The following is a 27395-nucleotide window of genomic DNA, read 5'->3' as shown; positions in this document are numbered from 1 at the left end:
CCTGTTCACGGTGCTGCGCTGTTGTGATTTATGTGCTCTACAAGGACACATTATTTTTGCTTTGTACTTTCTGTGTAGCAGATATTTGTGTGTTCGCACTGCACTGGCTCTTTGTTGGTACTACTTTGTTTTGTACTATCCAGTGTGTGTGTGTGTGTGTGTGTGTGTCAATCAGTGTTCATGAATATTTGGTAGGCTATACTTTTGTGTGTGTGTGTACTGTTTTTTGCGGTTTACGGGGACAAAATTTGTATAATGACATGGGTATGACAGAGGTATTACAATTTGAAGGTGGTTTATGAGGACACTGCCTATGTCCCTGTAAAACAAAAGGCTTAAAAAACATACTAAATGGTGTTTTTTTTTTAATCTAAAAATGCAGACAGTCTCCTGTAAGGGATAGGTTTAGGTGTAGGGTTGGTGTAGGGCAATAGCACATACAGTTTGTACAGTATAAAAACCATTACGCCTATGGAGAGTCCCCGTAAACCACTAAAACAAACATGTGTGTGTGTGTGTGTGAGAGAGGTGAGGTTTGCAGACATGTTGGCAGCTGTGTGTCGTCTGAGAGCTGTCATAGCCAATCAGGACACAGGGAATAGAACCACCTGCCACCCAGTCCCCACCTGGCCTCTGATCCCGTGTGTGAGAGAGAGACCAAGCGAAAGAGAGAGAGAGAGAAAGAAAGAGGAAAGGGAAACTCCAGCTGTTGTGGTGCTGTGCTAATTATTACCTGCTGCAATGATGCCAGCAGAGAGGAGTATTTATATTGCAGTTGGGATATGTTTTTCAACAAAAATGTCTGTAATTAGAGTTTTATATGTTATACAGATCCTAATATATTGGATTTAAATCAGAATAGGGTCAGTCTGTAAAATTGCACAAACTTCCAATAATATAGAATGACTTTTGAAAGATGGCAGCATCATTGTTATTTTTATACAGATATCGGTTGCTTTGTGAGTCAAATATGTTGACTTTAGCAATCTTTGTTGCATTAAATGCCAATGGTGACAGTTTCCATGCCTCATTCGGTGAAGCCTAACTCAAGAAGAATTAAATAAATCTCAATAGTGCCTTTTCCCCATTTTTGAACTGTCACTATTGGCATTTAATGCATCAAGGATTGAAAAAGTCAGCATTTTTTACTAATAGACCTATCAATCTCTTTGTAAAAATAAAATAATGATATTTCTGAAATGATTTCCCCCCCCCCCTGTAAATGGGATGAAAAGTGTTATTTGACCCCCTTTCACAAAATAGTGGTTTACTCAGTAAATATTTATCTATGGTATTTAATATTTTGGCTTTCTTCTTCATTTACATATGTGCTGTATTTTACAGGAAAAGCCATAGACTGACTTTCAAGCAATAATGTGGCAGAGAGTATGATATTTTGCCATTATTTTATTAATTTAAGAAACAACACATGTGTAAAAGTGCTGCTGCACTGATGATCAGCTTAGGTTGTGTTGATACGATCCAAAAGCTCAAGCTGAGTTAGTTTTTAACAGCTGTGACCATCAATGTGCATCTTCTGGGTGTTTGTCTCTTTCTTTTCACAGAGACAAATGTTTTTGTGGAATCAGGTTAGCAAAGAGGGTGGCGCCTCCTTCAGGGGTCTTAAACAAATGAGAGCAAATTTGGTTTGATTGACATGAGGGGAAGCCATAATTTGCCCATAGTGTCACAACTGATCTGCATCTGTCCTGTGATCTTGGGGAGAGACAGGAACAGCACTTAACCCTGTCAATCAGCCACGCTCCTGAGGGAAACGTCTCAGACTTTACAGAGGAAATTACTGCAGGGCTTCCTGATGTTATAAGGCACCTCTGGGTGGTTGGTAGAATGTTGTGGAAGTTGTTTTCCAGTGGAATGTCCTATAAAATAGTTATGTTTAGCACTGGAGTTTTTTCTTACCAGAAAAAGAAATTCTTATCAGACTACACATTTTCCTATATTTTGATGTTTGCTGGTTTGAATTGTGAAGAAAATGTTTTTAAGATAATATTTTTTATTATAATAAATTATATGCTACTGTTCAAATGTTTGGGGTTGAAAAGATTTTTGAATGTTTTTGAAAGAGGTGTCTTATGCTAACTGAGGCTGCATTTATTTGATCTATTTGATGCATATATTTTTTATTATTATCAATGGTAAGAACGGTTGTTCTGCTTAATAATTTTGTGGAAACTATAATATTTTTTCCAGGATTCTTTAAAAAAAATAAAAAGAACATAATTTATTTGAAATAGAAATCTTTTGTAACAATTTAAAAGTTTCTTACTGCCACTTTTGACAAATGTAATACATCCTTTGCTGAATAAAAGTATTAATTCCTTAAAAAATCTTACTGACCCCCAAAAATTTGAACAGTAGTGTATATAATATTTTATATAATATAATAATTTTCTCCACTCTAGTCTATTATTGTGGTGTAATATATTTCAGAATAAACATAAAATAAACTGTGGTTGGTCACTTTACGTATCAGTCAGACTCTTGGCTAGAACAAGCTTCAAAAGATGCTTTTGGGGAACGCAGCCCTGGACCTTTTGCTATTTAGTTGAAATGATGTGAAACTACTGGTTGCCTGTCTGTAGGGAATCTGAGAACTGATTGACAGGATGTGGGCCATATGATCTCTGATGAATCTGCTACATCTGTTCTCTTACACCAGAGCTGAACCAGTCGGCTTTACCAACAGATGGAGAGTTTCCTCATGTACTCTATGGAATTACTCAGTAGAGGCTCTGTGTTTAGGTCCATTCTTTCATTCCAACTCAGATGATGCTTCTGTGCCTCTGAGATTTCATTACTACCACTGCAGCGTAAACAACCAGCGAATGATTCTAATCAAACAACTGTACAAAATCATAATTTGCATCCTACGACGGTGGATTTCCACTTTTTCTAGCGTAATCATGTAGAAAAAAAATAAACAAGTCTGCTGAAAAGACATGAAGTTCCATCAAGGTATTTCTTGTGAGACTTGTTGACCAGTGGAGGCTTTCTGTTTAAGCTTGTAGTTAAAGGGCTAATTCACCTAAAAATGAAAATGTCAACATTTATTATGATTTATAAAAATATTTTGAAGAATGTAGCAGTTTTTTTTTTTTTTTAATTGTCCACATAATGAAAGTCAATAGAATCCAATGTTGTTTTGTCATTTGCGCCGTGGACACAAAAACTGTGTTTTACATATTCTTCAAAATATGTTTATGCTCTACAGAAGAAAGAAAGTCATACAAAATTTGGAACAACATGAAGGTGAGTAAATGAAGACAATTTTCATGTTTGGGTGAACTAGGAACAACAGCATCCAAAACACAACATACATTAGGCTAGTTATTAACAGGGAAGAAGAATGATTGGCTGAATTGTGTGTAATCTTTGCAGTTGCCTGATCTTCTTTTTTTTTTTTGTCATTTTGTGGTAACAAGTGTGTGACATGCTTTCGCGCCAAATACCGTTTAGAGCTATTACCCTCGAAAGTCACTTTTATTAACGAGTCTACAAATCTCAGCTGCCTCTGTGTAATTGATCGCGTTAACTTGCTTTGAACAGAATGAGTTTCTTATTATTCAAAACTTCAGATGTAATTAATGTTTAAATGAAACTCGCCTGCGTCCTGTCAGGTGAAGTGACGCTCCACGGCTGCTCCGTGTCACAGCCCTGGAGTTCATTCCCTGCCGACCGCTGTTTAATTCCGAGTGCACTGTCTGGATAATGGCCTGTAATTGGTTGGTTTTAGCATGGAGATGAAAACCACAGTGAGACAGTCTCTCAGCTCTGTTTTAATCAGAAAGCATCCATCAGCTCAACTATCATTCTCTTTTCGGTGTCTGAAATATAGCAAGCCATGTTTCTAAATGCTCTGTTTTGAATCTTTCAGGTCAATTAAAGTGGAGGTGTACGACTGGGACAGAGATGGCAGGTAGAGAAACACACACGTTTGTTTTTTTTCCACACTACACATTTATGTAATATACTCTCTTATGTATGCATTTGGTACACCCTACACAAAGTCACTTTATTTTTTCAAGTCATATTTTCTCCTTGATAACGTAGCAGCAAAATTTCCCTCTAGCTTCCTGCAGTGCTGTCAGCTCTGCTGTAAAATGCCTAGCAGTAACAAATACTGATCACTCCAGATCTCATAAAATAGTTGAAATCCATCTATCTTCATCATCACAGACAGTAAGAGTCTCATTGTTGTTCTTTGTGCTTCAGTCATGATTTTATCGGGGAGTTCACCACCAGCTTCAGAGAGCTCTCTCGCGGTCAGAGTCAGTTCAACGTGTACGAGGTGAGTTCATTGAAGCAGATACTGACCCATTGATCATCATAGGATTTATTGTATTCGGATAAAGGTGTGATTGTAGATTCATGAATTTATGATTTCAGAAACTAAATAAAAATGTTTGTGTATGTAAGCTTATCTTTGAAAAAAAAGAGAGACTGTGAGAGTTTGAACATCACCTTGATATTCAGAGTGGTTTTTCACCAATAAGTTTTACGTGCTATGACTGGTTTTGTGGACCAGGATCACACACACACACACACACAGAGCTGGGTTACATGATTATGATGAAAAATGTAGTTAGTAATGTACTCATTTTAGGTAATGTATTCTGACTACTTTTTAGACAACAACAACAACTACTATTATTATTATTATATTCTGTTATAATGTTGATGTTATTTTATATAATATTAATCACACTGTAATAATACTGTTTTAATGCTGTGCTGACCAAACCGACAAATTGGACCAGCCATGTTGGAGCTGGTTTTAGTTAATAATGAACAAAATGGAGGAATATGTTGTCCTTGTTTTATCTAAGAACTGGATTTTCTTAATATCTGTTTCATTAGAGATTCAGCAAGCAATGAAAATTGCACCATTTCAGGTCTACCTTATTTGCTCTTTTTGATTATCACACTTTGTCTGCCAGCAAGTACAGCAGCAGCAAATGAGTGTGAGAGATTGTTTTTGAAGGTTTATGGAAGAGAGCAAGAAAAAAACAAAACAAGGACAATGAGTCAATGCACGACAGGGTACAAAGCGTGTGTTTATGTGAGACAGGAGGAGAGAGTAACAGATAGCTATGTAAAGGTGAGGAGTGTGTATAAATGTGTGTTTGTGTGTGTGTGTGTGTGTGTGTGTGTGTGTGTGTATTCACCCTAGCATTAGCCCAGTGGTTGGGTGAGGGGGTGGTGAGATGTTCTACAGGAGTGTGACAGTCCCAGTGGTGTGCTGAAAGGATCTGGGGTTTCCTGGGGATTGAGTTGGACAAACAACACTAGAAGCTGCGGTGTCGGTTCAGTTAAACCCCAATCCATACAAATCACATCATCTGTGTCCTGGTTTCCAAACTGTCAGCCAAGGTTGTGTATGTAACCAACCTGAACTGGATTTCTCAAAGCATCTGAACACTTAGATCAGTTGTGTCTTTGAAAGCAAGTGGAACAGAAATGACTGGGAATGATCCAGCAGCAGAGCTCTCAAACTTCTCTTCCTTTGGACAAGTAACGGCTCTAATGAGAACTATTTACTCCCATTCTCCGTCTCTCACACACACTCCCACTCTTCCTGTAAATTATGTGTAATTTCAAAATTTTGTATTTCAGGTGGTAAATCCTAAAAAGAAACTCAAAAAGAGGAGATACATCAACTCTGGCACAGTGAGTAGAGAATTTGCTTTCCTAAAATCCTGCACAAAATCAGTACTTTTTGTCTTGTTTTCCAGTACAAACATTTAAACATGCTAAACTTACCTTAGAAGTAATACTGCATAAGATAATAAGATTTATTTTCAATATATCTTAAATTAAGTTTACATTTCTTATCATACTGTCAAATAGTTTTTCTTGCTTGAAGAAAATTAAACTCAATTCTGTGAGAGTTATGCCTAAAACAAGAAAAAGGAATATTTGTTAAACATAAATAATAAAAATAATTCAAGAGATTTTCACTAAAAACAAGCTCTCCTTTTTCAGAACAATGCAACTCTCTCTTTAGCAACACTTGTTATTTTAGTATTATTTCTAGTACTTATTCATATTTTAAATTAGCTTATATATATAATTTATCTCAGTTTTATTTCAGAATTATTGTCGATTTCAGTTTTAGTTAACAATAACAGCACAATTTTGCATCCAAAGTTAATTTTATCCTGTTCTTTGAGGATGTTTATATATTTTATTACTAGAAAACTAGACAAAACCGTTGAAAAAAAAACAGAGCTTTGTGCATTGCATTCACTGCATTCTTACATAGATTAATTTTGTCCAGCTGTATTCCACAAGGACTCTGACGCCTGGATATTATTCAGATAAATTACTCGACAATCTGAGATCCAAGTCCCCTGACTGAATAGTGCTTTCTGTTTTACACTCTGATAAGGTGAGCAGTGAGGAAGTAATATTGGAGGTCCAGGTGGATAACAGTGATTGATGATCCACAAAGACTCTCCGCATTGACTGCCATGAATTGACTTTAAGATTGTAATCAAAACTGAAATGAATAGTCCATCACCTGTCTTCCTCCCAACATGGAAAGATTCTGGTTGTCTAATGACAGTACTAATGAAAAAGACTGTGTGGCCCTGACAGCTGAGAGAAGAGTCTTTGCATAATGCCATGATGGATTGTTTCGTGGCAGATGTGGTTTGTGTTTATATGCTGGTGTAAACCGTCTGTTCTTTGTTGCTCAATTACCCAGGTGACACTGCTTTCATTCTCGGTGGAGGCCGAACACACGTTCCTGGACTACATCAAAGCAGGGTACGGACGAAAATACACACAATCACCCTCCTGTAAGCGTATGTGCTGTATTTAGACTTTTCTGAAATGCTTCTGAAATCACAGCGTCACAACATGTAATTTTTGTAAACATTCTCAACGGATGTAAAGGTCAGAATCTTACTCAACCCCTCAGGATGTTATCACAGTAATGGCGTCAAACAGCTCATCAAACAGCTTTGAGAAAGAGCTCTGGTAAACAAGACCGAATAACCCCTTAAATGTTAAAATAGAACAACATACACGGCTATTGTAGTAGTTACTGTAATCAGCATTCAAGGGTTGCCAGGTCCTCTTCAGTTTACACTGATGAAAGGCTGGCCAGTAGTGTGGAAAACATCTCAAAGCCGTCGACCTTATACTGTGGTCTGATCCATTGATATGTCTGGCATTAGGAAGTATGACCTGCTGCCCCTCTGTGTCTGTTATCTCTGACTTGAGCCTGCTTCCTAAACCTGAAAAAATGCTGCACTGACAGGCAGTATCTGGAGGTAGGAATGCATCAGAGCATGTCCGAATCCAAGGTTTGAATAAAAGGTATTTTAAGATACCTCCATCTGATCAGGTTTTAAATCTAGTGATTTATCCTTTCTGTACACTGTAAGAAAAAAAAAAAAAAAAAAAGTGGTTAAAAGTACATTTTGTATTAAAAGAATTAATATTAATATTACAAATAATAATTATTTTCACTATTAATTATATAATAATAATAATTAATTACACTACTTTTGAAATGTTTGGGGTCTGTAAGAGTTTTTAAACAAAAAATTAATGCATTAAACTGATTAAACATAACAGTGTTGTTATTAGTATTTTACATTATTATTATGTAATTAGTATATTTTTAGATTTACAGATCAGAATGATTTCTGAATAATCATGAGACACTGAAAATTGCCTGCTGATAATTCAGCCTTGCCTATCACAGGAATAAATTACATTTTTAAATATATTAAAATAGAAAACAGCTACTTTCATTTGTTATATATTTTTTTTCATAATATTGCTGTTTTTATTATACCTTTGATCAAATAATTGCAACCTTGTTGAGAATAAGACTTCTACCAACCCCAAACTTTTGAATGCTAGTTTATACATCCATTTATATTAAATAAAGTAATATTAATTGTTAAATAATGTTTTTGTTTGTTTGTTTACAGAGAAACAAACATTGTTTTTATTAATCATTTGCCTGGATATTTCCAAGGGCCAGATGTACTATCAGCTTGTGCCAATGCAAACAGTCTTTTGCCATTAAAATAGTACTGTCAGAATTTACTTAAGACACACAGTGAAGAATTACTGCTGAAAACATTGGAAACAGTTATTTTTGTGCCTGACCTTATTGAATATGCATTTGTAGGAGCTTCCCTTTCAGAAGCAAAATTTATGGGAGGAGAGTATTAAAATGAATCATGCAATATGATTTACTAACGTTTGTACTCGTTCTGGTATTACTGGTATTTGAGCCATTATTTAACAACCCAAAAAACCCATCTCAAAGCAGGTGGTAATTTGCGCTGCTCTTGCTATATTGCGTTGGTCGTTATGGAAATGATCTGGCTGTGTCTGTGTTCTTTAATGTGCACATTGTTAGTAAATCACCCACAGAATTTTCCCCTCCCATCGGCACTTTTATGGAATTGCGCTCTAGCACTAATTTGCCCTGTTTAGTCAATTTGGCCATATAGCTTTCTTAAATTTGTTCTAGATCATTATTGTGATGTTATCGTTGCTATTAGAGGAATCTTCATACATCATTAGGCAGTAGTTGGTAAAAGAAAGAAAACTGGCTTACAACCTGTCTGTTGTGTTGAGTTAGTAATTCCCGGCTCTTCTGGATGGTTCATGGATAAGATTTTGCAATCAACTTAAAATCAGACTCACCTGCTTTATCAGCTGTAATGTGTGACTACAACAGCAGGCAATTAATTTGATAACCTCGCTTAATGGTTTGAATGTTCTGCTCTCTCCACCCTTTTGTAATCCAATATTGATCAGCTCCTGCCATGGTTCCTGTCCCACACCTAAAGATACTAGTGTGTCTCATCCTGCTGGAGACTGATATCACCCAGTATCTCTCACTCTGTCAGTCAGGCTGTGCAGTTTAAGAGATTGAGTGAGGAGGTGAAAAGACTCTAGACTTGACTTTGGTGTTGTGGTCTGGGTGGCTAGGACAATTACTGTTTTACAGTTGTGTTAATATCTTGTACTGTGGCACTTCAAAACACAATTATTCAGCTACCTGTTGGCAAACGTTGCCAAATAGTCCCCCTTGTTTTAAAGAGATTTATATATTGATTTAATATATTTTTGTATGTATCTACACTCTCAGAAAAAAGGTACAAAAGTTGTCTTTTCAAAATGGACCATTTAGGTACTAATATGTGCGCTTTAGGGATAAATAAGGTACAAAGGTGTACTTTTTCAAAGGTGCCACTCCAGTGACAGGTTTTGTACCTGAGAGTGTCGGTTTTAAAATAAACATGGCAAAAGCCTAAAAATAAAAAACAGAGAGGCAGAATAATAAAGCAAGCGAGAGCGTAAACAGTCTGTGATCTGTGACTATCCAAAGACGTGGCTGACCTTTCACACTGGAGTAATCTATATCGCTCTGACATCGCCCTGTGTGCCACGTTCAGTTCACACTGACTCAGATCACTCTGTCCACACTCAAACTGCTTTCTGTCAGGTTTTCACCTTTGTTATTTTTCTCCATCAGACTCTGACCTTTAATATTGACGCTGAAAGCAGACCTTTGTATCGATTTCCCATTGCTACACGTTTCATTCACTTTCCTCTTTACAAAGAGGACTATATATAACCCTACTTCGTTCTTAAATCATCATATCCTGGTTCAGAGAGTGAGATGGATTCTCTTTTTACTGCTGCGAATGAATGAAAGAATCATGTCTTAAGAGAGAAGTGTTAATTATAGTGCAGGTCATAAAGGTAGCTCTCAGAGTTAATGTAAAATTTAAAACCTTTTCTGAGGACCTTATTAAATGTTTAATCATGTTTTTGAAAAGAAACGGACTGCATGGAAGAACTTCTGTCTAGACTAGTTAATCAAATTTACATTAAGCTCAGCATTTATTCATCGAAAAAATTACTCATTAGACAGGTTTTTAAAATTAGAAACAAGCTGGACACAAATGAGATGATTGTTGACAAAGTAGAAATAAAATAGATTCAAGAGAAAAATAATTTGTTGAGAAATCTTCGACTTTTGAGCAGTTAAACTGAACACAGTTTGTGATATTGTTGAGATCTCTTCTGAAACCCTAAAAGAGACACGTAAGATTATGGGGACTTTTTCTTAGGAGTAAAACCTGAGAAACAGTCTCCATTGATCTCCATTATTTTTGATCTATTTCATTGCTGTCTAGGTGAAATCATTAAGATTAGATTTGTGATTCATTTCCAGTGGGAGATACAGTAGAAAGAAACACAAGTATATTTTCATGGAAATGTGATGCTTTTGTTCTTTACAATCTTAGTAAAGCCCTTTTTATAGGTGATTAGATCTTTAGAGGTCTCTTGAACTCATCAGATTGCACTTCATCCTGGGCCAGAGTGAGACATTGTGTAAAATGTCATTGAAGAACTCATGAGAGGAATCTAGCTTTAGAAAGACACAAGACACTCATAACCATACAGCGTGGAAATACAAAACTACCGCATTGCAGAGATGTGTGTGTTTCTGGATCAAGCTACACATTAGTACATTTACAAAATATATTTACATAAAAAAAAAACTGTCAGTGCTTTTTGCATTCATTGGATCAAAATGTTAATTTATCATGAATGTAAAATACATCTGTCTGCACTGTTGCTAATGTGACAGTCGCAATCCCATCATTCTATATCATTCTATTCTAGCTGGGGGATTTTTTTCCACTCCTATAGATGACACTCAGAATTCCAGCATTAAGATAAATGTTCTTCATATAAAAGCTCCGGTCCAAAAGCTCTCGGTGGTTTCTTGTCTCCACTAAAGGAGCTGTTGAGCTTCCCGGCATAATGCAGATTAATGCACCAGCGCTGGCTTTGTGCCTGGAGATATCAGTGATAATCAAAAAAAAACAAAAACTTGAGATGGACGGAAAAAAAGGAATGAAGATAAAAGAGCATAAACAGAGCTTGTTAATCACCATTGTGCTCCCCACCTTCCTGTTTATATTGTGCTGAGTTAAATATAAGATAAAAAGGATTCAGTTTTTTGGTCTTTACCCAAGGTCTTTGCATAAACACAATACCCTTGTGTTGCATATGAATATGATTTGGCCCGAATCACTCATTAACAGATGTGTGGTCATGCTTGCGGATGTACAGTGGATGTTTAAAATACATAATTACTCTCTGCTGACCCATCACTGATGAATCAGCGCTTAGGAAAACATCTCGCCGCAGGGGTTGCGTATGAATGACAGCTGTAGTCGCATGTTGATTGGGGCCTTTTTTAAAATGTTTTCCCCCCTTTTTGTTTTTGTGTTTTACCCACTTGCATCAGAGGATGATTTCTTTGTGTGTGCAAATGTTTCTTAAATATTCACTAACTTCATACTCCACGTTTTCCGATATTCTCGTCCAGAGCTCATTTCTCATTTGCACTGAGAGCACAGAGTTCATGCTGAAAAGGGAAAGCCATTGAGATTCAGATATTAGATGTCATTATATTTTTCAGTGCTTCAGAGGTTATCTGTACAAGTGTTCTGTACTCCCATCAGCAGCAGAAAAACTTGTTTGTTCCCGTATAATCAGTTCTATTGTGCAGGTGTTCAGATTAGCCATTTATTTTCTGTGGGCTCAGTGATTTCTATTAAAGCATTTAACAGATATAAACAAAAGCAAACTAAACAAAAACGTTGGTTATCCAATTAGATAACCATTTTTTTTTTTTTGGCCATTTAAAAATGGCAGTATTAGAATCTGTAACAGATTTTTATATATTTTTCTTTTCAGTTTCAATTTATTTGTATAGCACTTTTCACAATAATTACTGTACTGAAGCAGCTATACAAAGAATAATGCTTTATGAGTGAGACTAAATCTGGGGCTTATGTATGCTTACACGTTTATTTTATTTTTATTTTTGTTTTTTAATTGTATTACCACACGCTATTTTATCTGTATGAGATATGGTAGTGGAAAACAGAACTGGGACATTTTTATTTATTTGTTTATTCATTTTTATGCCATGAACATTGCTTTAATTCTAATAAAATTAAACTTGAACTTGGAATAAACTGAAACAGTGAAAATAAAAAAAAGAAATAATAATAATAATTTTATTCTAATTTTAAAACATGTTTTTAATGAAAAATCATAAAAATATTTTAACTTTCATCCAGTTTGTTAAAAATATATTTTGTGACTAATAAGTTATTAAAGTTATTAAATGACAAGTTCAATTTTAAAAATATGCTATTTTTACTAGTAGGTTTTGGACCGCATTGTATATAATACATTGATATACGTTATAACATTTCTTCTTTGGATTGCTTGAATGAAATTGTATTTCAAAGGGCTGTTATTTAAAAGACATGTCCCTGCACTGTGCTCTGATGTCCATTGAACTCTAGCTATCAGAAACGGTGGGTAATCACTGGCTCCATACTGTGTCTAGTGAATGTACTGTCCTCCAGCCAGTCTTCTCTCTGCACGATAAACATCAGTTATCCAGGACTAAGCTGGAGTTCCCACTGATTTGAGTATAGAAACAGAGTTGTGAGCAAATCTGTGATGTTTGGCGGTTTTGTATGTGGAAGTCGTCCTCGACTGCTGTTCTGAGACCAGTTTCACTGTTGCCCTAATTAAAAAAAAATGAGGAAAAAGAAGTGGGTTTACACAGATGTTGGATCTGCCCACCAGGCAGAGTTGATTGTGAGGAACGTCTGGCTGCTGAGCAGGAGGTTGGCTGTCTGCCTGTCAGGTGAGAGAGACGACACAATGCAGGGCTGGGGATGGTAATTACACCAACCTCTCGAACAGCGGGAGTGGAAACATTGGAGTGTTTTGAAACTGGAAATGTGATCTGTGCCACAGTTTGGGGTGTATCAGGATCCATCACCTTTGTTGAGCCTCACCGTCAGGTTCTCACATCTGTAATGTGTGAAAATGTTGGTTTATATTAAAATGCTTTCATTTGATATTCTTACCTTCTCTCTTTCTCTCTCTCTAGCACTCAGATCCATTTCACAGTGGCCATTGATTTCACTGCGTCCAATGGTAAGGATTGTTTTTTTTTATTTTTCAGTGTTGATTGGATTTGTTCTCTATGCTGTGTTGACCAACAGATTTGAATCAGATTTTGTCTTAATTTATGAATTGTCTCTCTTTAAACTCTAGGGAACCCTTCTCAGTCTACCTCCCTGCACTACATGAACCCCTATCAGATGAACGCTTATGCCATGGCGTTGAAGGCTGTGGGCGAGATCATTCAGGACTATGACAGCGATAAGATGTTCCCTGCATTGGGCTTTGGAGCCAAACTTCCTCCTGATGGCCGGGTTTCCCATGAATTTCCCCTGGTACCTGTTTCCTAGATATGATAGATTATGTGGATTTCACAGCTAGCTGGCGCACATCCAGAGTCATTTCTGTTCGAATCCTAAGTGCGTGCTGTGTTTTTCAGACACTCTGAATAATATTGCTTTGTGAAATTTAATGTGTGAGGGTATGTATGGTTGTTTTGAAGTATTTATTTAGTTGTTTGCACATATGTTGATGATATTGTAATTAGTAATGCTCGGTAACATCTATGTGTAATGTGTAAATAAGGCTCTCCTGACACTCCTGCTCATTAACGTTACCCAAGCATTCATCCTGAGTGTGTGCCAAACCCTCATCTCGTCAAGCATTTTGAGTCTCTTAATTAGTTTTTGCTCGCTCTTTCTCTTTTTTCCTCCATCATCTACTCCTCCTTCCACCTCTTTTTCCCTGTGCTGGAACTTAGGATCATGACTATTCATTTTCATTCTTGCTGCTTCACTCTTCAAGTATCACTGTCCTTAGAGCATGAATAATTATCTAATGATGAATCAGAAAATACTGAACAGATTCTGAGATCCCTAAGGGCGACACACTTGAGAAAGTTTTGACGTTACGTTTGAGGAATATGAATGTGCAAAATGGGTTTTTAGTATGCAGAAAGAACCAGTTTTTGGTTGCATGACACTTTTGCGTCCTTGAGACGCACCATCGCCAGTTTAATCAATTGATTCGCAGTTGAATTAACTGATGCGCCGCAAATTCTAGTGCGTAGACTTACTATTAGTAAGTTACTAATAAATACTCTATACCCTATAGAGTTTTATATTCAAATGAATAATGACAGATATCTTGAGAAATGTAAAGTATTATGATAAATCTAGTCTGCTGATTTGGCTTTGACATAGTATTGATCGATCTCTGATGTTCTCTTTGAAGAATGGTAATGTAGATAACCCATACTGCAACGGGATGGAGGGAATCCTAGAGGCTTACCACGACAGTCTGAAGACTGTCCAGCTCTACGGACCTACCAATTTTGCTCCTGTCATCAACCATGTAGCAAGGTAAGAAAAATGCAACAGCATTCGCTCAAAGGAGTTGAAAACTTAGAAAGACAGAGCTGAGATTGATTTCTAGACTCAAATGAATAGAAAATGGTTCTATTAAAATCACAGTCTTTGCTCAGTCAAGCAAAAATGTTTGTGATGACAGACTTTATTTTGAGTTTCACCTTTACAGTTTTGGAAAAACAAAATAACACTTTTTCATCTTATGTTTTGGGACTCATCGGCTAAAACTTCATAGCCAGAGTTGGCATCCTAAATATTAGAAAAATAGGAGCTCATAGAGCACAGCTGTTGCTCTTTTGGAGATGTTAAGGCGCGGTCCCATTTACTATTGTTTGATGAATTTTCAAGGTCAAATATACAGGTGCATCTCAATAAATTAGAATGTCGTGGAAAAGTTCATTTATTTCAGTAATTCAACTCAAATTGTGAAACTCGTGTATTAAATAAATTCGATGCACACAGACTGAAGTAGTTTAAGTCTTTGGTTCTTTTAATTGTAATGATTTTGGCTCACATTTAACAAAAACCCAACAATTCACTATCTCAACAAATTAGAATATGGTGACATGCCAATCAGCTAATCAACTCAAAACACCTGCAAAGGTTTCCTGAGCCTTCAAAATGGTCTCTCAGTTTGGTTCACTAGGCTACACAATCATGGGGAAGACTGCTGATCTGACAGTTGTCCAGAAGACAATCATTGACACCCTTCACAAGGAGGGTAAGCCACAAACATTCATTGCCAAAGAAGCAGAGTGCTGTATCCAAGCATGTTAACAGAAAGTTAAGTGGAAGGAAAAAGTATGGAAGAAAAAGATGCACAAGCATCCGAGAGAACCGCAGCCTTATGAGGATTGTCAAGCAAAATCGATTCAAGAATTTGGGTGAACTTCACAAGGAAGGTCCTAGAGTCTGGAGGAAGGGTGGAGAAGCTCACAGCCCAAATTGCTTGAAGTCCAGTGTTAAGTTTCCACAGTCTGTGATGATTTGGGGTGCAATGTCATCTGCTGGTGTTGGTCCATTGTGTTTTTTGAAAACCAAAGTCACTGCACCCGTTTACCAAGAAATTTTGGAGCACTTCACGCTTCCTTCTGCTGACCAGCTTTTTGAAGATGCTGATTTAATTTTCCAGCAGGATTTGGCACCTGCCCACACTGCCAAAAGCACCAAAAGTTGGTTAAATGACCATGGTGTTGGTGTGCTTGACTGGCCAGCAAACTCACCAGACCTGAACCCCATAGAGAATCTATGGGGTATTGTCAAGAGGAAAATGAGAAACAAGAGACCAAAAAATGCAGATGAGCTGAAGGCCACTGTCAAAGAAACCTGGGCTTCCATACCACCTCAGCAGTGCCACAAACTGATCACCTCCATGCCACACCGAATTGAGGAAGTAATTAAAGCAAAATGAGCCCCTATCAAGTATTGAGTACATATACAGTAAATGAACATACTTTCCAGAAGGCCAACAATTCACTAAAAATGTTTTTCTTTATTGGTCTTATGAAGTATTCTAATTTGTTGAGATAGTGAATTGGTGGGTTTTTGTTAAATGTGAGCCAAAATCATCACAATTAAAAGAACCAAAGACTTAAACTACTTCAGTCTGTGTGCACTGAATTTATTTAATACACGAGTTTCACAATTTGAGTTGAATTACTGAAATAAATTAACTTTTCCACGACATTCTAATTTATTGAGATGCACCTGTAGTCAGTTCAATAGGAATCTGTGCAATCTGGAATTTGGCTTGAGGGCGAAAGATTTTCCCACACAGATTTCACATTGTGTTCAAGTTGGTCACGCATATAGTGTCACTAATGTGTCCTTACATTTAAGCTCACTGTTTAGGGTGTTGCTTCTGCTTGCATATTCTTCAAGATGTCCTGAGTACTGATGTATGGGGAAAAAAGTTTTCACCTTAGAGTAAAAAATAAAACTGATAACTGTCAGATAAAAATAATAAATAAAACCATATTGTAACATGTAAAGTCGCAACTCTGCTAAATAGTAAGATGTCAGAAATAACTGACAAAGTCACAACTGTTAGATATAAAAATCACAATTATGAACAACAAAGTCACAGCAATAAAGTCGAAACAAAGTCGTAGTTGTGAGGAATAAAATAATAATGACAAAAAGTCGCACTTGACTTCTGTTTTGTATTCTGAGGCAGACACAGGCTTCTATACTCACGAACACTGTAGCTAATGTGATAATGATTGTATGTATTATCAAAATTAACATGTAGATGATTTAACAAGCATGAAGTATTTGTTTCATGTTGCTGTGACCGTGTGTGGACCTCCGAGAGACCAGATCTCCTGTCATAGCTTCTGTAAAGTGTTTTGCATCACAAAGAGCATTATGGGATTTTGATGAAGGCAGAAGAGCTGTGTCAATAGCACAGGGACATCCCAGAGCAAATATATATGTATGCATGAGGTTCAGCGCTGAATACTAAGTGTTCATTGAAGATGCTCATTCTTTCATTATTCATCCGCCATGTTAAAACAAACAATCATCAGTACCAGCATGAAGAGATTTTCAATTTTGGGTTATGGTTCATTTGGGTGATTTGTATCATGACGGTTTCTGCTAATATGTTTGTTAATGTGAAAATGTGATTGTGTGTGTGTGTCTTGGCACAGGTATGCTGCAGCAGTTCAAGACGGCTCGCAGTACTTTGTGCTTCTCATCATCACAGACGGTGTGATATCAGATATGGCTCAGACTAAAGAAGCCATCGTCAATGTGAGTTTTCCTTGACCTTTCTCTCTCTCGCCTACTGTCCTCAAAAACTGTTTACATCATCATATTCTGGTGCAACACTGCATCACAAGTGCCCCCCAGGCAAAGCCTAAGAAGAGTTAATGTGCTTTTTGGGTCTTCCGGAGGTCCTCTCCGCACCTAATGGGATTCGCCTGTCTCCGTTGCTATGGTTACCCAGCAGACTGGATTTAAAGGGAATTTGCGACTGTTTAGTCACATTATTAAAACAGCCACACCTTCCTTTTAAGATCTTGCCTGCTGCTCTGTCTCTTCTTCACCCTCTACCCATGATGCTTTGGATCTCTTCGGTCACACGGTAACATTTCTGCACTGACTGATATGGGTTCATGCACTTTGAATGACTGAACACTTCATGTGCGTTATGCGTTTTTATGACTTGAGTGATTTTTATTGAAGTCCACTATGGAAATTCCACTCTTGTGCTCTTTTCTGTTGGTCTTTTTAAAATGATTAGATAAAAATGAGCACTTTGAAGTGTTTCTCATATGCACTCTCTCACTCTGATTGCTGATTCTCAGCACTCTCAGCGATTTGGCTTCTTATATATATTCTAGCTGAAGTAGCTGAAGCGAAATGTAGGTTAATTCCATGGACTGAATGGTCATTGGTTTTGTCATCAGTAATTTTGACCATTGGTGTTTTTTGAACAAGAATAGTTACTCTGAAATAACCGTTTATAGTCACTGTTTCCCAATAAAAATATCTAAACATCTTTAAATAAATAAATTTGGGAAGCAAAGGTAATTCTTTTTATAAGTCTCTTATATCTATATTCTTATAGAGCAACTGAAGTTAAATGTTTTCATAAACAAAAATCTAATATACTACATCTACACTGTAAATATTTTAATCAGTATTTCTGTCTTGTTTTACAGTAAATACAATATATTTATTTTTAAAACATGTAAATAAAACAAAGATTATTGGAGTATGTTTTACAAGAAAAGACTATTTCAGTGTCTCTACTTCAAAATTTCACATTTAATTCATGTTACTTCCCTAGTAAAAAAAGTAATATATGCAAAATACATTTATTAAGTTCAAATTTATTAACATTTACTGACATATCGCTTGGGACTTACTGATATAAAAATTTAAATTAAACTTTACCTCGGAGTACTACTTGTGCACAATGCACATTTCTTAAAATGTAGCCTAAAATGTGTTTTAATGTCACTATTGATGAGGATTGTATGATCTTTGAATAATATCGGTCTTTAAATGCAAGATATTTAAAGTGTACCTGAAGTATACTTGCAATAGTTCCACTTTAGCACATTCAAATATACTTAAGTATATCTTTAGTTGGACTTCAGCACTACTTCCACACAATTAAAGTGCAGTAAATACAAAATTAGTTGTTCCAAATTAGCAGACTTTGAGTATACCAGTTTAGTATACCAAAAGTACAATATCAGGGTATTTATTAAGCACATAAATATGAAACTGTATTTTTAGTATACTTGGCATAAAATAATTGTATTTCGAATAAATTTTAGTATATTCATTTTTCACTAGGGTCGCCATTTGTTTGTAATTAATTGGAAAATTTACCAGCAATTTCTGAGTGAAAAGTTTTTCTACAGTGTAAAAATTTGTTAGATTTATGCTTAAAACAAGAAAGCATTTTCCAACTGAAATAAAGAACAAAATAAATAAACTGAAAGATATGTGATTTGAAAAGTCTTATTATCTTTTCCAGTTTTGCTTCTCAAGTCAGTGTATCTAAGGGTATTTCAGTATTTATGGAAAAACATGACAAGAAATAATGATTACAAGAATTCCAGTGTATGTGTAAAAATGATGGATTTAATATTTAATAAATCTATAAATGACTCCAAAGACATTTTATCCTCACTGATACCAGTAGATATGTGCATGTTCAAGCAGTCACTGAGAATCTAAGAATACACTGAAGCCAAGCAAGGGGTATGTGGCTCAGCGGACAAGAAAACACTGTAATTCACAGTGTTTATTATAGGCTAGCTGCAAATGTGTCACAGCACATAACTCTCAGTAATTGCACTTATTTCATGGCTGAGAGAGGTATTTGTTAAAAAAGTCAGGAAAACAGGGAGAAACAAGAGGGAGAGAGAAAGAAAACAAACAAGTGAGCAAGCAAGATTGCGAGAGAAACACTTGAAGTAAAGACCTACAGGAAATAGAGCAGTGAATACATGAAGTGTGTTTGTTTAGACTCATCTTCCCAGCTCTATTTCTTTCAACACATGACCGCCTCTGTCCCCCGTGAGCATTTCCGGGAATGCTGACCTACTTCCAACCCCATAAATATGTTTTTATAATCCTTGCCCATTGGCACCAAGCACTCAATGTCCGGTCTGCACAATGCATACAGACAGGGATGGACTGGTAGACAAAAAACAGCCTGGGACCAATACCATCCCCATCACAACACAAGTGGATAGAATAATTGCCTGCTTTATTTAAGTGTATAAAGGTACTGTACATGTATTCAAACCAAAAATTTACAAGAGATTTACAAGGGAAAATACAGTTTATATTCATATATCTTGATGTTACGAACTCATCTGAAAATTAAACGCAGAAAACAAAGTCAGCTGCAGCGGGAAAAATGACATGCTTTATATTAAGAATTTCAAACTAACTCAGTATAGAGTTTAGAGTGGCTTTTCCTCTTGTTTGTAAGTTGTTTGTGCTGCTTAATGCATTTGAGATGTGTTTTCCTCAGCTCATAACTTTCATCTTAAGATTTTATCCTTATCTGTAAATATTAGAAAGTCATGTAAGTACTTCCATTTTGCTAAAAAGCTCGTCTTGACAGCAAATGAGTTTTCATTAGAGTTCGCAGACTTCACATAAGGAGCTCAGCATGCGCACGCTCACACACACACACACACACACACACACATCCAAATTAATATTTTATTTATTGAACAAATGTATTTTAAAAATACTCACTGAAAGCAAAGTCAGATGTTTCAGAAATAAAGAAACATACAGTGAAAACCAATATGAATAGATTTCATTTATTCATACTGATTTCCACTAGATGTCTGAAATGCTAAAAGATGCAGTCAGCTGTTTCTGCTTTAGAATTGTTGACAATTTATAGAGTCCATCTTTTGGTTTCCCACATAAAGCTCAAGGGTTATTGAAGGAATCGATCTGTGAATCGTAGTAATTAATGATCTAAATCACTCATTTGGTTTGATTAGCTCTCCAGGCCCCACAGTTTAGGGTTTGTTTGTGCTGTGTGTGTGTGTGTGTGTGTGGCTCTTTTTCATCTTGTGTGATGTGTTTTTGTGTGGCCCCCGGTGAAATTCCAATTCTAACTCCATTACAGCCCACAAACTTATCAGTGTGACTGAGGGTGTGTGGCCAGCCAGCTTTATTCGACAAATTATTCATTCCTCTCAACAGGCTTTCACGGGCCCTCTGGGGAGTACATTCAAAATTCAGACCCTCAGGAGCCTTTAATATTTCTCTCTTTATGTATTTGATATATTAAAGGTATATTTCATTATAAGCTCTTCAGATTACATTTCATAGAAATCATGTTTCCCCTTGTATGTATTTCTTGTATTTTAGTCTGTGTTCTGCTGTGCTCATGCGTAATGCATTATATGCAATTACTTTTCATTTCGAACCACCGAGAAGTCACTTTGGGAGAAAGTGAATTTTGTTTCTCTGAATATCCTGTAGTTTTCTGGTTATCCGTTGTCACTGTTAAGCAGCCTCTGAGCTAGCTCACTCTTTACTTCTCTGATAAAGGGGATTTTACCTGTCAGTCAGGCATCATATCAGGACAGTGGACAGTTAGCACAGGAGAGAGAATGTTGATTCAGGAGGGTCTGAATAATGCATACCTTTCACCTCACTGTATGTGAAAAAAATCACGCTGTCAAAATATTTTTTTCAAACCATCACAGTCAAAATTCAAACCCGACTGGCTTAACATGTTCTGAAACAAACAACTCATTTTCTTTTGTTACCTTTATCACAAGCTGTGTAATAAATGTATAAAACTGTATTTGACCCCCAAAATGATTGTATTTTATATAAGGAGAGTTTTTGTTTTGTGATTCACATTAGATTCTTATGATTGTAAAACAGCAAAATGATACAGTAAAATACCAAGCCAATGCAAATGTTTTTTTGGGATTCTTTTTTTTTTTTTACTGTACTGTTCGGTGTATCAAATAGGTCAGTCCACCATTACAGTAAATCTGAATGATCTTCACAGAAATTTTGAATTCTGAATACTCAAACAGTAAATTTAGTATGTAAATTTTTTATCATGAGGTAGAATTTGTCTTCTCTGTTTTCTATTCTCAGGCGGCAAAACTACCGATGTCCATCATTATTGTTGGAGTTGGCCAGGCTGAGTTTGATGGTAAGATGTGAAACTATTGTTATTTAGTTTAATCTGTATATATTCTTCTATATACTTTCTTTTCTCTTACTATATTTAATGTACCGCAAACATAAGAAGAAAATGTTCTGCATAACCCTTTATTGATTGTTTATATTGTACTCAGCATCTTCCTAACTGTTTCGTAACTATCAACTCAGCTAATAATAGTATTCCCACATGGAGGTTTAAAACTTGAATGCATAAGTGCGACTTCACAGTTTGCACTCCCGTAAAGTAGAGTTTCTGGATGAAAAGTCACCTAATTGGGAAGGTTTAGGGTTTCGGACTGATAAGCAGATGTCATCACGCAGATCTCACAGCTGTTCAATATAATTAGCATGTCCCACCATCTGCTATTAGTATTTGTGTTTGGCCTTTCATAATGTTCCAGCAAAGAGGTAAATGTTGGTGTCATGCTGGGGCGAAAGGCTCCAGATTGTTTTATTGGCTGGAGGGCAGATAACATCATGATCTCACTTTTTAGCCATGGTTGAACTGGACGGCGACGATGTAAGAATATCCTCCAGAGGAAAGCTGGCGGAGAGGGATATTGTACAGGTACATATCTCTAGATATTTCTATATGTTGTATATGTATGAATTCATATTTTTACATTATTTACATTTACATTTAGTCATTATCCAAAGCGACTTACAATTGGGGAATACATAAAGTGACCGACAAACGAAGTGCTTGTAACACCAAGTCTCAGGCATTGTTTAAATAAGTACAAGCTAGCAAGGGAAGGAATAAATAAGGAGAAAGATTTTTATTTTATTTTTATGTGTAGGGTGAAGTCAAGTAGTGTCGAAAGAGATGAGTTTTCAGCTGTTGCTTGAAGATTGACAGGGATCCAGCACTCCGAATATGGGTGGGAAGATCATTCCACCAGCCAGGAATGGTGAACGAGAATGTTCTGGAGAGTGATTTTGAGCCTCTTTGTGATGGTACCACGAGGCGACGCTCACTAGCAGATCTCAGACTTCTGGAGGGGATGTAGATTCTTAATAGTGAGTGCATGTAGGCGGGTGCTGAGCCTGTGGTTGTTCTATAAGCAAGCATCAGTGTCTTGAACTTGATGCGAGCTGCGATTGGTAGCCAATGCAATGAGATAAAGAGAGGTGTGACATGGGCTCTTTTGGGTTCCTTGAAGACCAGTCGTGCCACCGCATTCTGAATCATTTGTAGAGGTTTGACTGTGTTTGATGGAAGTCCAGCCAGAAGAGCATTGCAGTAGTCCAGCCTAGAAATTACAAGGGCCTGGACAAGAAGTTGTGCAGCATGCTCCGTCAGAAAGGGCCTGATCTTTCTGATGTTGTGTAGTGCAAACCTGCAAGATCGAGCAGTCTTTGCAATGTGGTCTTTTTGACCGAAGTTGATGATGTAATTGTTGATGAACCTAACTGGATCGTGATGTCATGCTGTAGAGTCGGAGCGGCGGGAAAGACAAGAAGCTCAGTCTTTGCCAGGTTGAGCTGAAGGTGATGTTCTTTCATCCATGCCGAGATGTCCGCCAGGCAACCTGAGATCCTTGCAGCTACTGTTGGATCATCTGGTTGAAAGGAGAGATGGAGCTGTGTGTCATCAGCATAGCAGTGGTAGGAGAATCCATGTGCCTGTATGATGGGACCCAGTGATGTAGTGTATGTGGAGAAGAGGAGGGGTCCAAGAACCGATCCCTGAGGAACCCCAGTGACCAGTGTATGTGCTTTGGATACCTCCCCTCCCCAGGCCACCCTGAAAGACCTACCAGTGAGATAGGATTCAAACCAGCGAAGTGGAATTCCAGCGATGCCCAGGGATGAGAGGGTGGAGAGGAGTATCTGATGATTGACAGTGTCAAACGCAGCAGATAGATCCAGCAGAATGAGGACTGATGATTTGGAATGGGCTTTTGCAATTCGCAGGGCTTCAGTGACCGAGAGAAGCGCAGTCTCAGTTGAATGGCCACTCCTGAAACCTGACTGTTTAGCGTCCAGTTTGTTGTTCTGTGAAAGAAACAATGAGACCTGGTTGAAGACAACACGTTCAAGTGTTTTCGCTATGAATGGAAGGAGAGAGACAGGTCTATAGTTTTCTATAAGAGAAGTGTTTAATGTAGGTTTTTTGAGCAGTGGGGTTACCCGAGCCTGCTTGAACGCAGTGGGGAAGATGCCTGTGAGGGATGTGTTGATGATGTGTGTGAGTGCCGGTAAGAGCGTGGGAGATTGCTTGCAGAAGGTGTGAGGGGATTGGGTCAAGAGGACATGTTGTAGGATGGTTGGAGAGGAGAAGTTTGGATATTTCAGCCTCCGTCAGGGGACAGAAGGAGAAGATGGGAGTTTTAGCAGTGGATGTGGTTGAGAACTGATCACTGATCAATCACTGATCGATCTAGTTTTGTCTGTAAAAAAAAGTTGCAAAGTCATCAGCTGTAATAGAAGTGGTGGGAGGTGGTGGAGGGGGACAGAGGAGAGAATTAAATGTTCTGAAGAGATTACGCATGTCTGGAGCGCTGTTGATCTTGTTGTGGAAATGTGAGGATTTGGCAGTGTGGACATCAGCAGAGAAAGATGAGAGCAGAGACTGATACCTACTCAGGTCCGACGGGTTGTTTGATTTGCGCCATTTTCTCTCTGCCGCTCTGAGTTTAGTCCGATGTTCACGAAGAACATCAGATAACCAGGGGTTGGAAGGGGCAGCCCGTGCTGACCTAGAGGAGAAAGGAATGTGGTGGTGAAATGTGGTCAGTAATTCAGGATTCATTCTGATTCGTTCGTAATCTCTGATTCGGTTCGGAATGCCATATACGCATATCTCAGCAAAATATTTATGTAGCCTAAGCAGAGTCAAAGTAATATAACTCTTTGGGGAAGTTTCTTAAGGAATAACTTTGGGTGACCTACATTTACAGACATCTCAGATTCAGAGAACACTGCGACATCACACATGAAAAAAATAACTCAAGCTAACAAACAACAACAACACTTGTGCAGCCTATAAATAATGAAAGAATCCAGAGTATTTTTTTGTGTGTGAAACAACCAAGGTTACATTGTTTACATGGATATTTCAGTTGCCTAGACTTAAAAAAAAAAAAAAAAAGCATAAATGATTCTGAGAATAAATTAAACAACTATAGCTAACTGCTTTTTAATCTAATCTTATCTCTGCCTGCAGTTTGTACCATTCAGAGACTACATGGATAGGACAGGAAACCATGTCCTGAGCATGGCACGGCTTGCCAAGGATGTCCTGGCCGAGATCCCGGATCAGTTAATTTTATATATGAAGTCAAGGGGCATCAAGCCCAACCAGACACCACCAGACTACAGCCCACCTGGGCTCAGCCCAACCCCCACCGTATGAGTTTACCCAGCCTGCTGAAAGAAAACAGGCGATGTTATGTCACCTCCAATTTGGATCTCGTTCAAAGCCAATACAGCTGATTCAGTGTGAGGCGTCTAGGAGAGCGGATGGTTTCAATTCCCGGTTTTTGGATCTCATATACTGGAGAAATTGAAAACTCTATCTGTGTTCTGGAGGTTGAACTGATAAGAACGGTTCTTATTGGTCTGTGAGTTGGTTTCCTCCTCATAATTTCTTCACAAATTAGCCAACATTTATAGTTTGGGTCAGTCTCATTCAGATTCATACGTCTGACTTTGCTGGATATATGGAGAAGATCTGCGCAAGCAATGCAATATTCTGCTTATTTAACATCTCTAACATCTCAGCATCTATAAAAACGCTATAGCTATTGTTTGTCAGCATGTGAGGACTGTGTGTTATATTAGGAAAATCTTCCTTGTATCTGCCAGAGGAGGCAAACGAGCATTACTAGAAAGTGTGATTTAAAAAAAAAAATAGTGAAATTATAAGTGGTTGTTTGAAATATTAAATCCTGTACGGGTGATCTGTTTAGTAAAACTGTTTGATTTGTTTCTAGAATTTGTAGAGAGTTTGTGTTATGGTGGTTTTATTTTTCCATGGGGTTTGGGCAAAGTCTTTTTAGTACAAAGTTATATTTCCCATTGCATTTCCCATTTATAGCTTTTTAGAGCTATGATAAACAAGATTTTCTATTCTAAAGCATGAAATCCAGGTAAAAGCAATTGTACATTGCATTAATACATTGTATTAAATGCATTTATGTACTTTAGATGAAATCAGTTAGGAAAAAATCCAATGTTAAAGTCTAAGAGAAGCACAAATATTTTCTTAAAGCTGTAAAATCTGTAAATGTTAATCAGAGGTCACAGATTCAGATTCATTACACTGTACACAAACTGAAATTTCAGGAATAATCAGCTCACAAGAACACAACATTTACTTTAATTTGCCCCTCCAATTCCTTAATGTTCTGGAGCCGGTATATCTTGATATTGTACAGCAGGTCCTCAGACGCATGCGAGCCATCAGGGGAAACATGAGAGATGCCTCGCCGCTCGCTGCTAAAGATGATTGGAGATGAGGCAGCGTCTGCTGTTTTTCTCATAGCACTGTCTGACTCACCTGCTGTCATTGTCCAGCCACGCTGAACCTTAGCTCCCTCATTCCTGGGATTTTCCCTGGAGTTTAAAACACTTTTCTATTCTTCACCATGACAGGAATTATTTTACTGGTTTCAAAAGATGAAAGACACATTGCATGTAGCTGAAATTGCATTACCCACAGTGCAAACATAATGCCATTTTGCTTCAGTGTTCTAGCGATAAATGATTTATAGCATTGGAGTAATAACAGGACAAGCATCGAACACAATTAATTTCATAAACTTGCCTTACGTACAGTAAGTTTACATTAATGGTTAATAGTAAGCATAAATTAGAAGCAGTATTTTATATGCAGTATTATTTCTAAGGAAGCGCATGTTGATTTCCTTTTCAATTTTAGAACCTTAATAGGCTTAAGACTTTCAGTTAAATCTCAGAAAATGTTAGCTATAAGATTTACTCTTGTTTAGCATATACAGCCTTTTTTGTCTGAGGTCCATTTTGAAAATTAATAATCACTATCACAGACAAATCTGTATGTGTTAGTAAATACTGACTGACTTGCTTTTTTGGACAGCAGGGGCGTTTATACTTGTTCTTACCCACAGTTTTGATACATTTTCTCCTTGTCCGGTAAATTTTGACATCTTTGCTTGTTTGTGCCAAGTTGTACCAATGTTTTAGTTTTAGGACATTTATCTGTTATTATAGTGTAGATTATGAACTGTGAAGATGAATTGCAGTTTTATTTTTAAATCTCCATTGGTCCTGAAGCTACAAATTTGTGAGCACAGATGTTTACAAAATGTGATTTCCTCTTTTTTAACCCACTTTTACAACAAGAATGACAATATTCTTTTGCAAAGATTGTTAAATTTGGAAAATCTGCTCCCGGATAACAAGACAATGTGTTTAAACGCACCTTTCTTTTACTGTGAGTTATTAGCACACCTGGTGTTACTGAGAACGAAGTGATCCATCAATCAATTAGGAGGTGAAGATTAAGTCTGACAAAGGGAGCATTGGGTGAAAGGTTTTTTTTAAGGTGTATTGATTTTAAAGGCTTATTTACTCTTCACTTGATATTATTAATGGCTAGTTAATAACTAGAAGATAATAGTCCTTTTACTGTTGAGAAGAACATTATTTTTCATGTTTCTTCCTTATATATATATATATATATATATATATATATATATATATATATATATTTTTTTTTTTTTTTTTTTTTCAAGGGGCTTTTTAATGTATTCTGTTTCTCAAATGTAAACCTGAAATTTCTACGTGCATAAATGTAACCTTTTTTAAATCCTGTTTAATATTTATGAACGCATTGCTGCTAGGTGGCTTGTAAATCTG

General features: G+C 37.0%; 1 protein-coding gene across 6 annotated transcripts in view; it reads left to right on the top strand.

The window, feature by feature from the left end:
* cpne5a (copine Va) overlaps window positions 1-27168 on the top strand; it is a 73004-nt gene extending 45836 nt beyond the window's left edge. For 5 of the 6 annotated variants that reach the window (XM_058785720.1, XM_058785719.1, XM_058785718.1 and 2 more), the window contains 11 exons: window positions 3896-3937; window positions 4234-4309; window positions 5635-5688; window positions 6728-6789; window positions 12992-13038; window positions 13159-13340; window positions 14239-14366; window positions 17024-17126; window positions 21483-21540; window positions 22046-22119; window positions 24721-27168. In XM_058785720.1, the coding sequence (XP_058641703.1) occupies window positions 3896-3937; window positions 4234-4309; window positions 5635-5688; window positions 6728-6789; window positions 12992-13038; window positions 13159-13340; window positions 14239-14366; window positions 17024-17126; window positions 21483-21540; window positions 22046-22119; window positions 24721-24909 (1015 nt within the window). In that variant the 3' untranslated portion in view covers window positions 24910-27168. Of the gene's footprint in view, window positions 1-3895; window positions 3938-4233; window positions 4310-5195; window positions 5533-5634; window positions 5689-6727; window positions 6790-12991; window positions 13039-13158; window positions 13341-14238; window positions 14367-17023; window positions 17127-21482; window positions 21541-22045; window positions 22120-24720 lie in introns of those variants that run through there. The other variant, XM_058785723.1, reaches the window with a different exon arrangement.
* The last annotated feature ends 227 nt before the right edge of the window (window positions 27169-27395 follow it).

The sequence above is a fragment of the Onychostoma macrolepis genome, chromosome 08 (assembly GCF_012432095.1).
Source record: "Onychostoma macrolepis isolate SWU-2019 chromosome 08, ASM1243209v1, whole genome shotgun sequence".
Lineage (NCBI taxonomy): Eukaryota > Metazoa > Chordata > Actinopteri > Cypriniformes > Cyprinidae > Onychostoma > Onychostoma macrolepis.
This window is presented reverse-complemented; position numbering and strand designations above follow the sequence as displayed.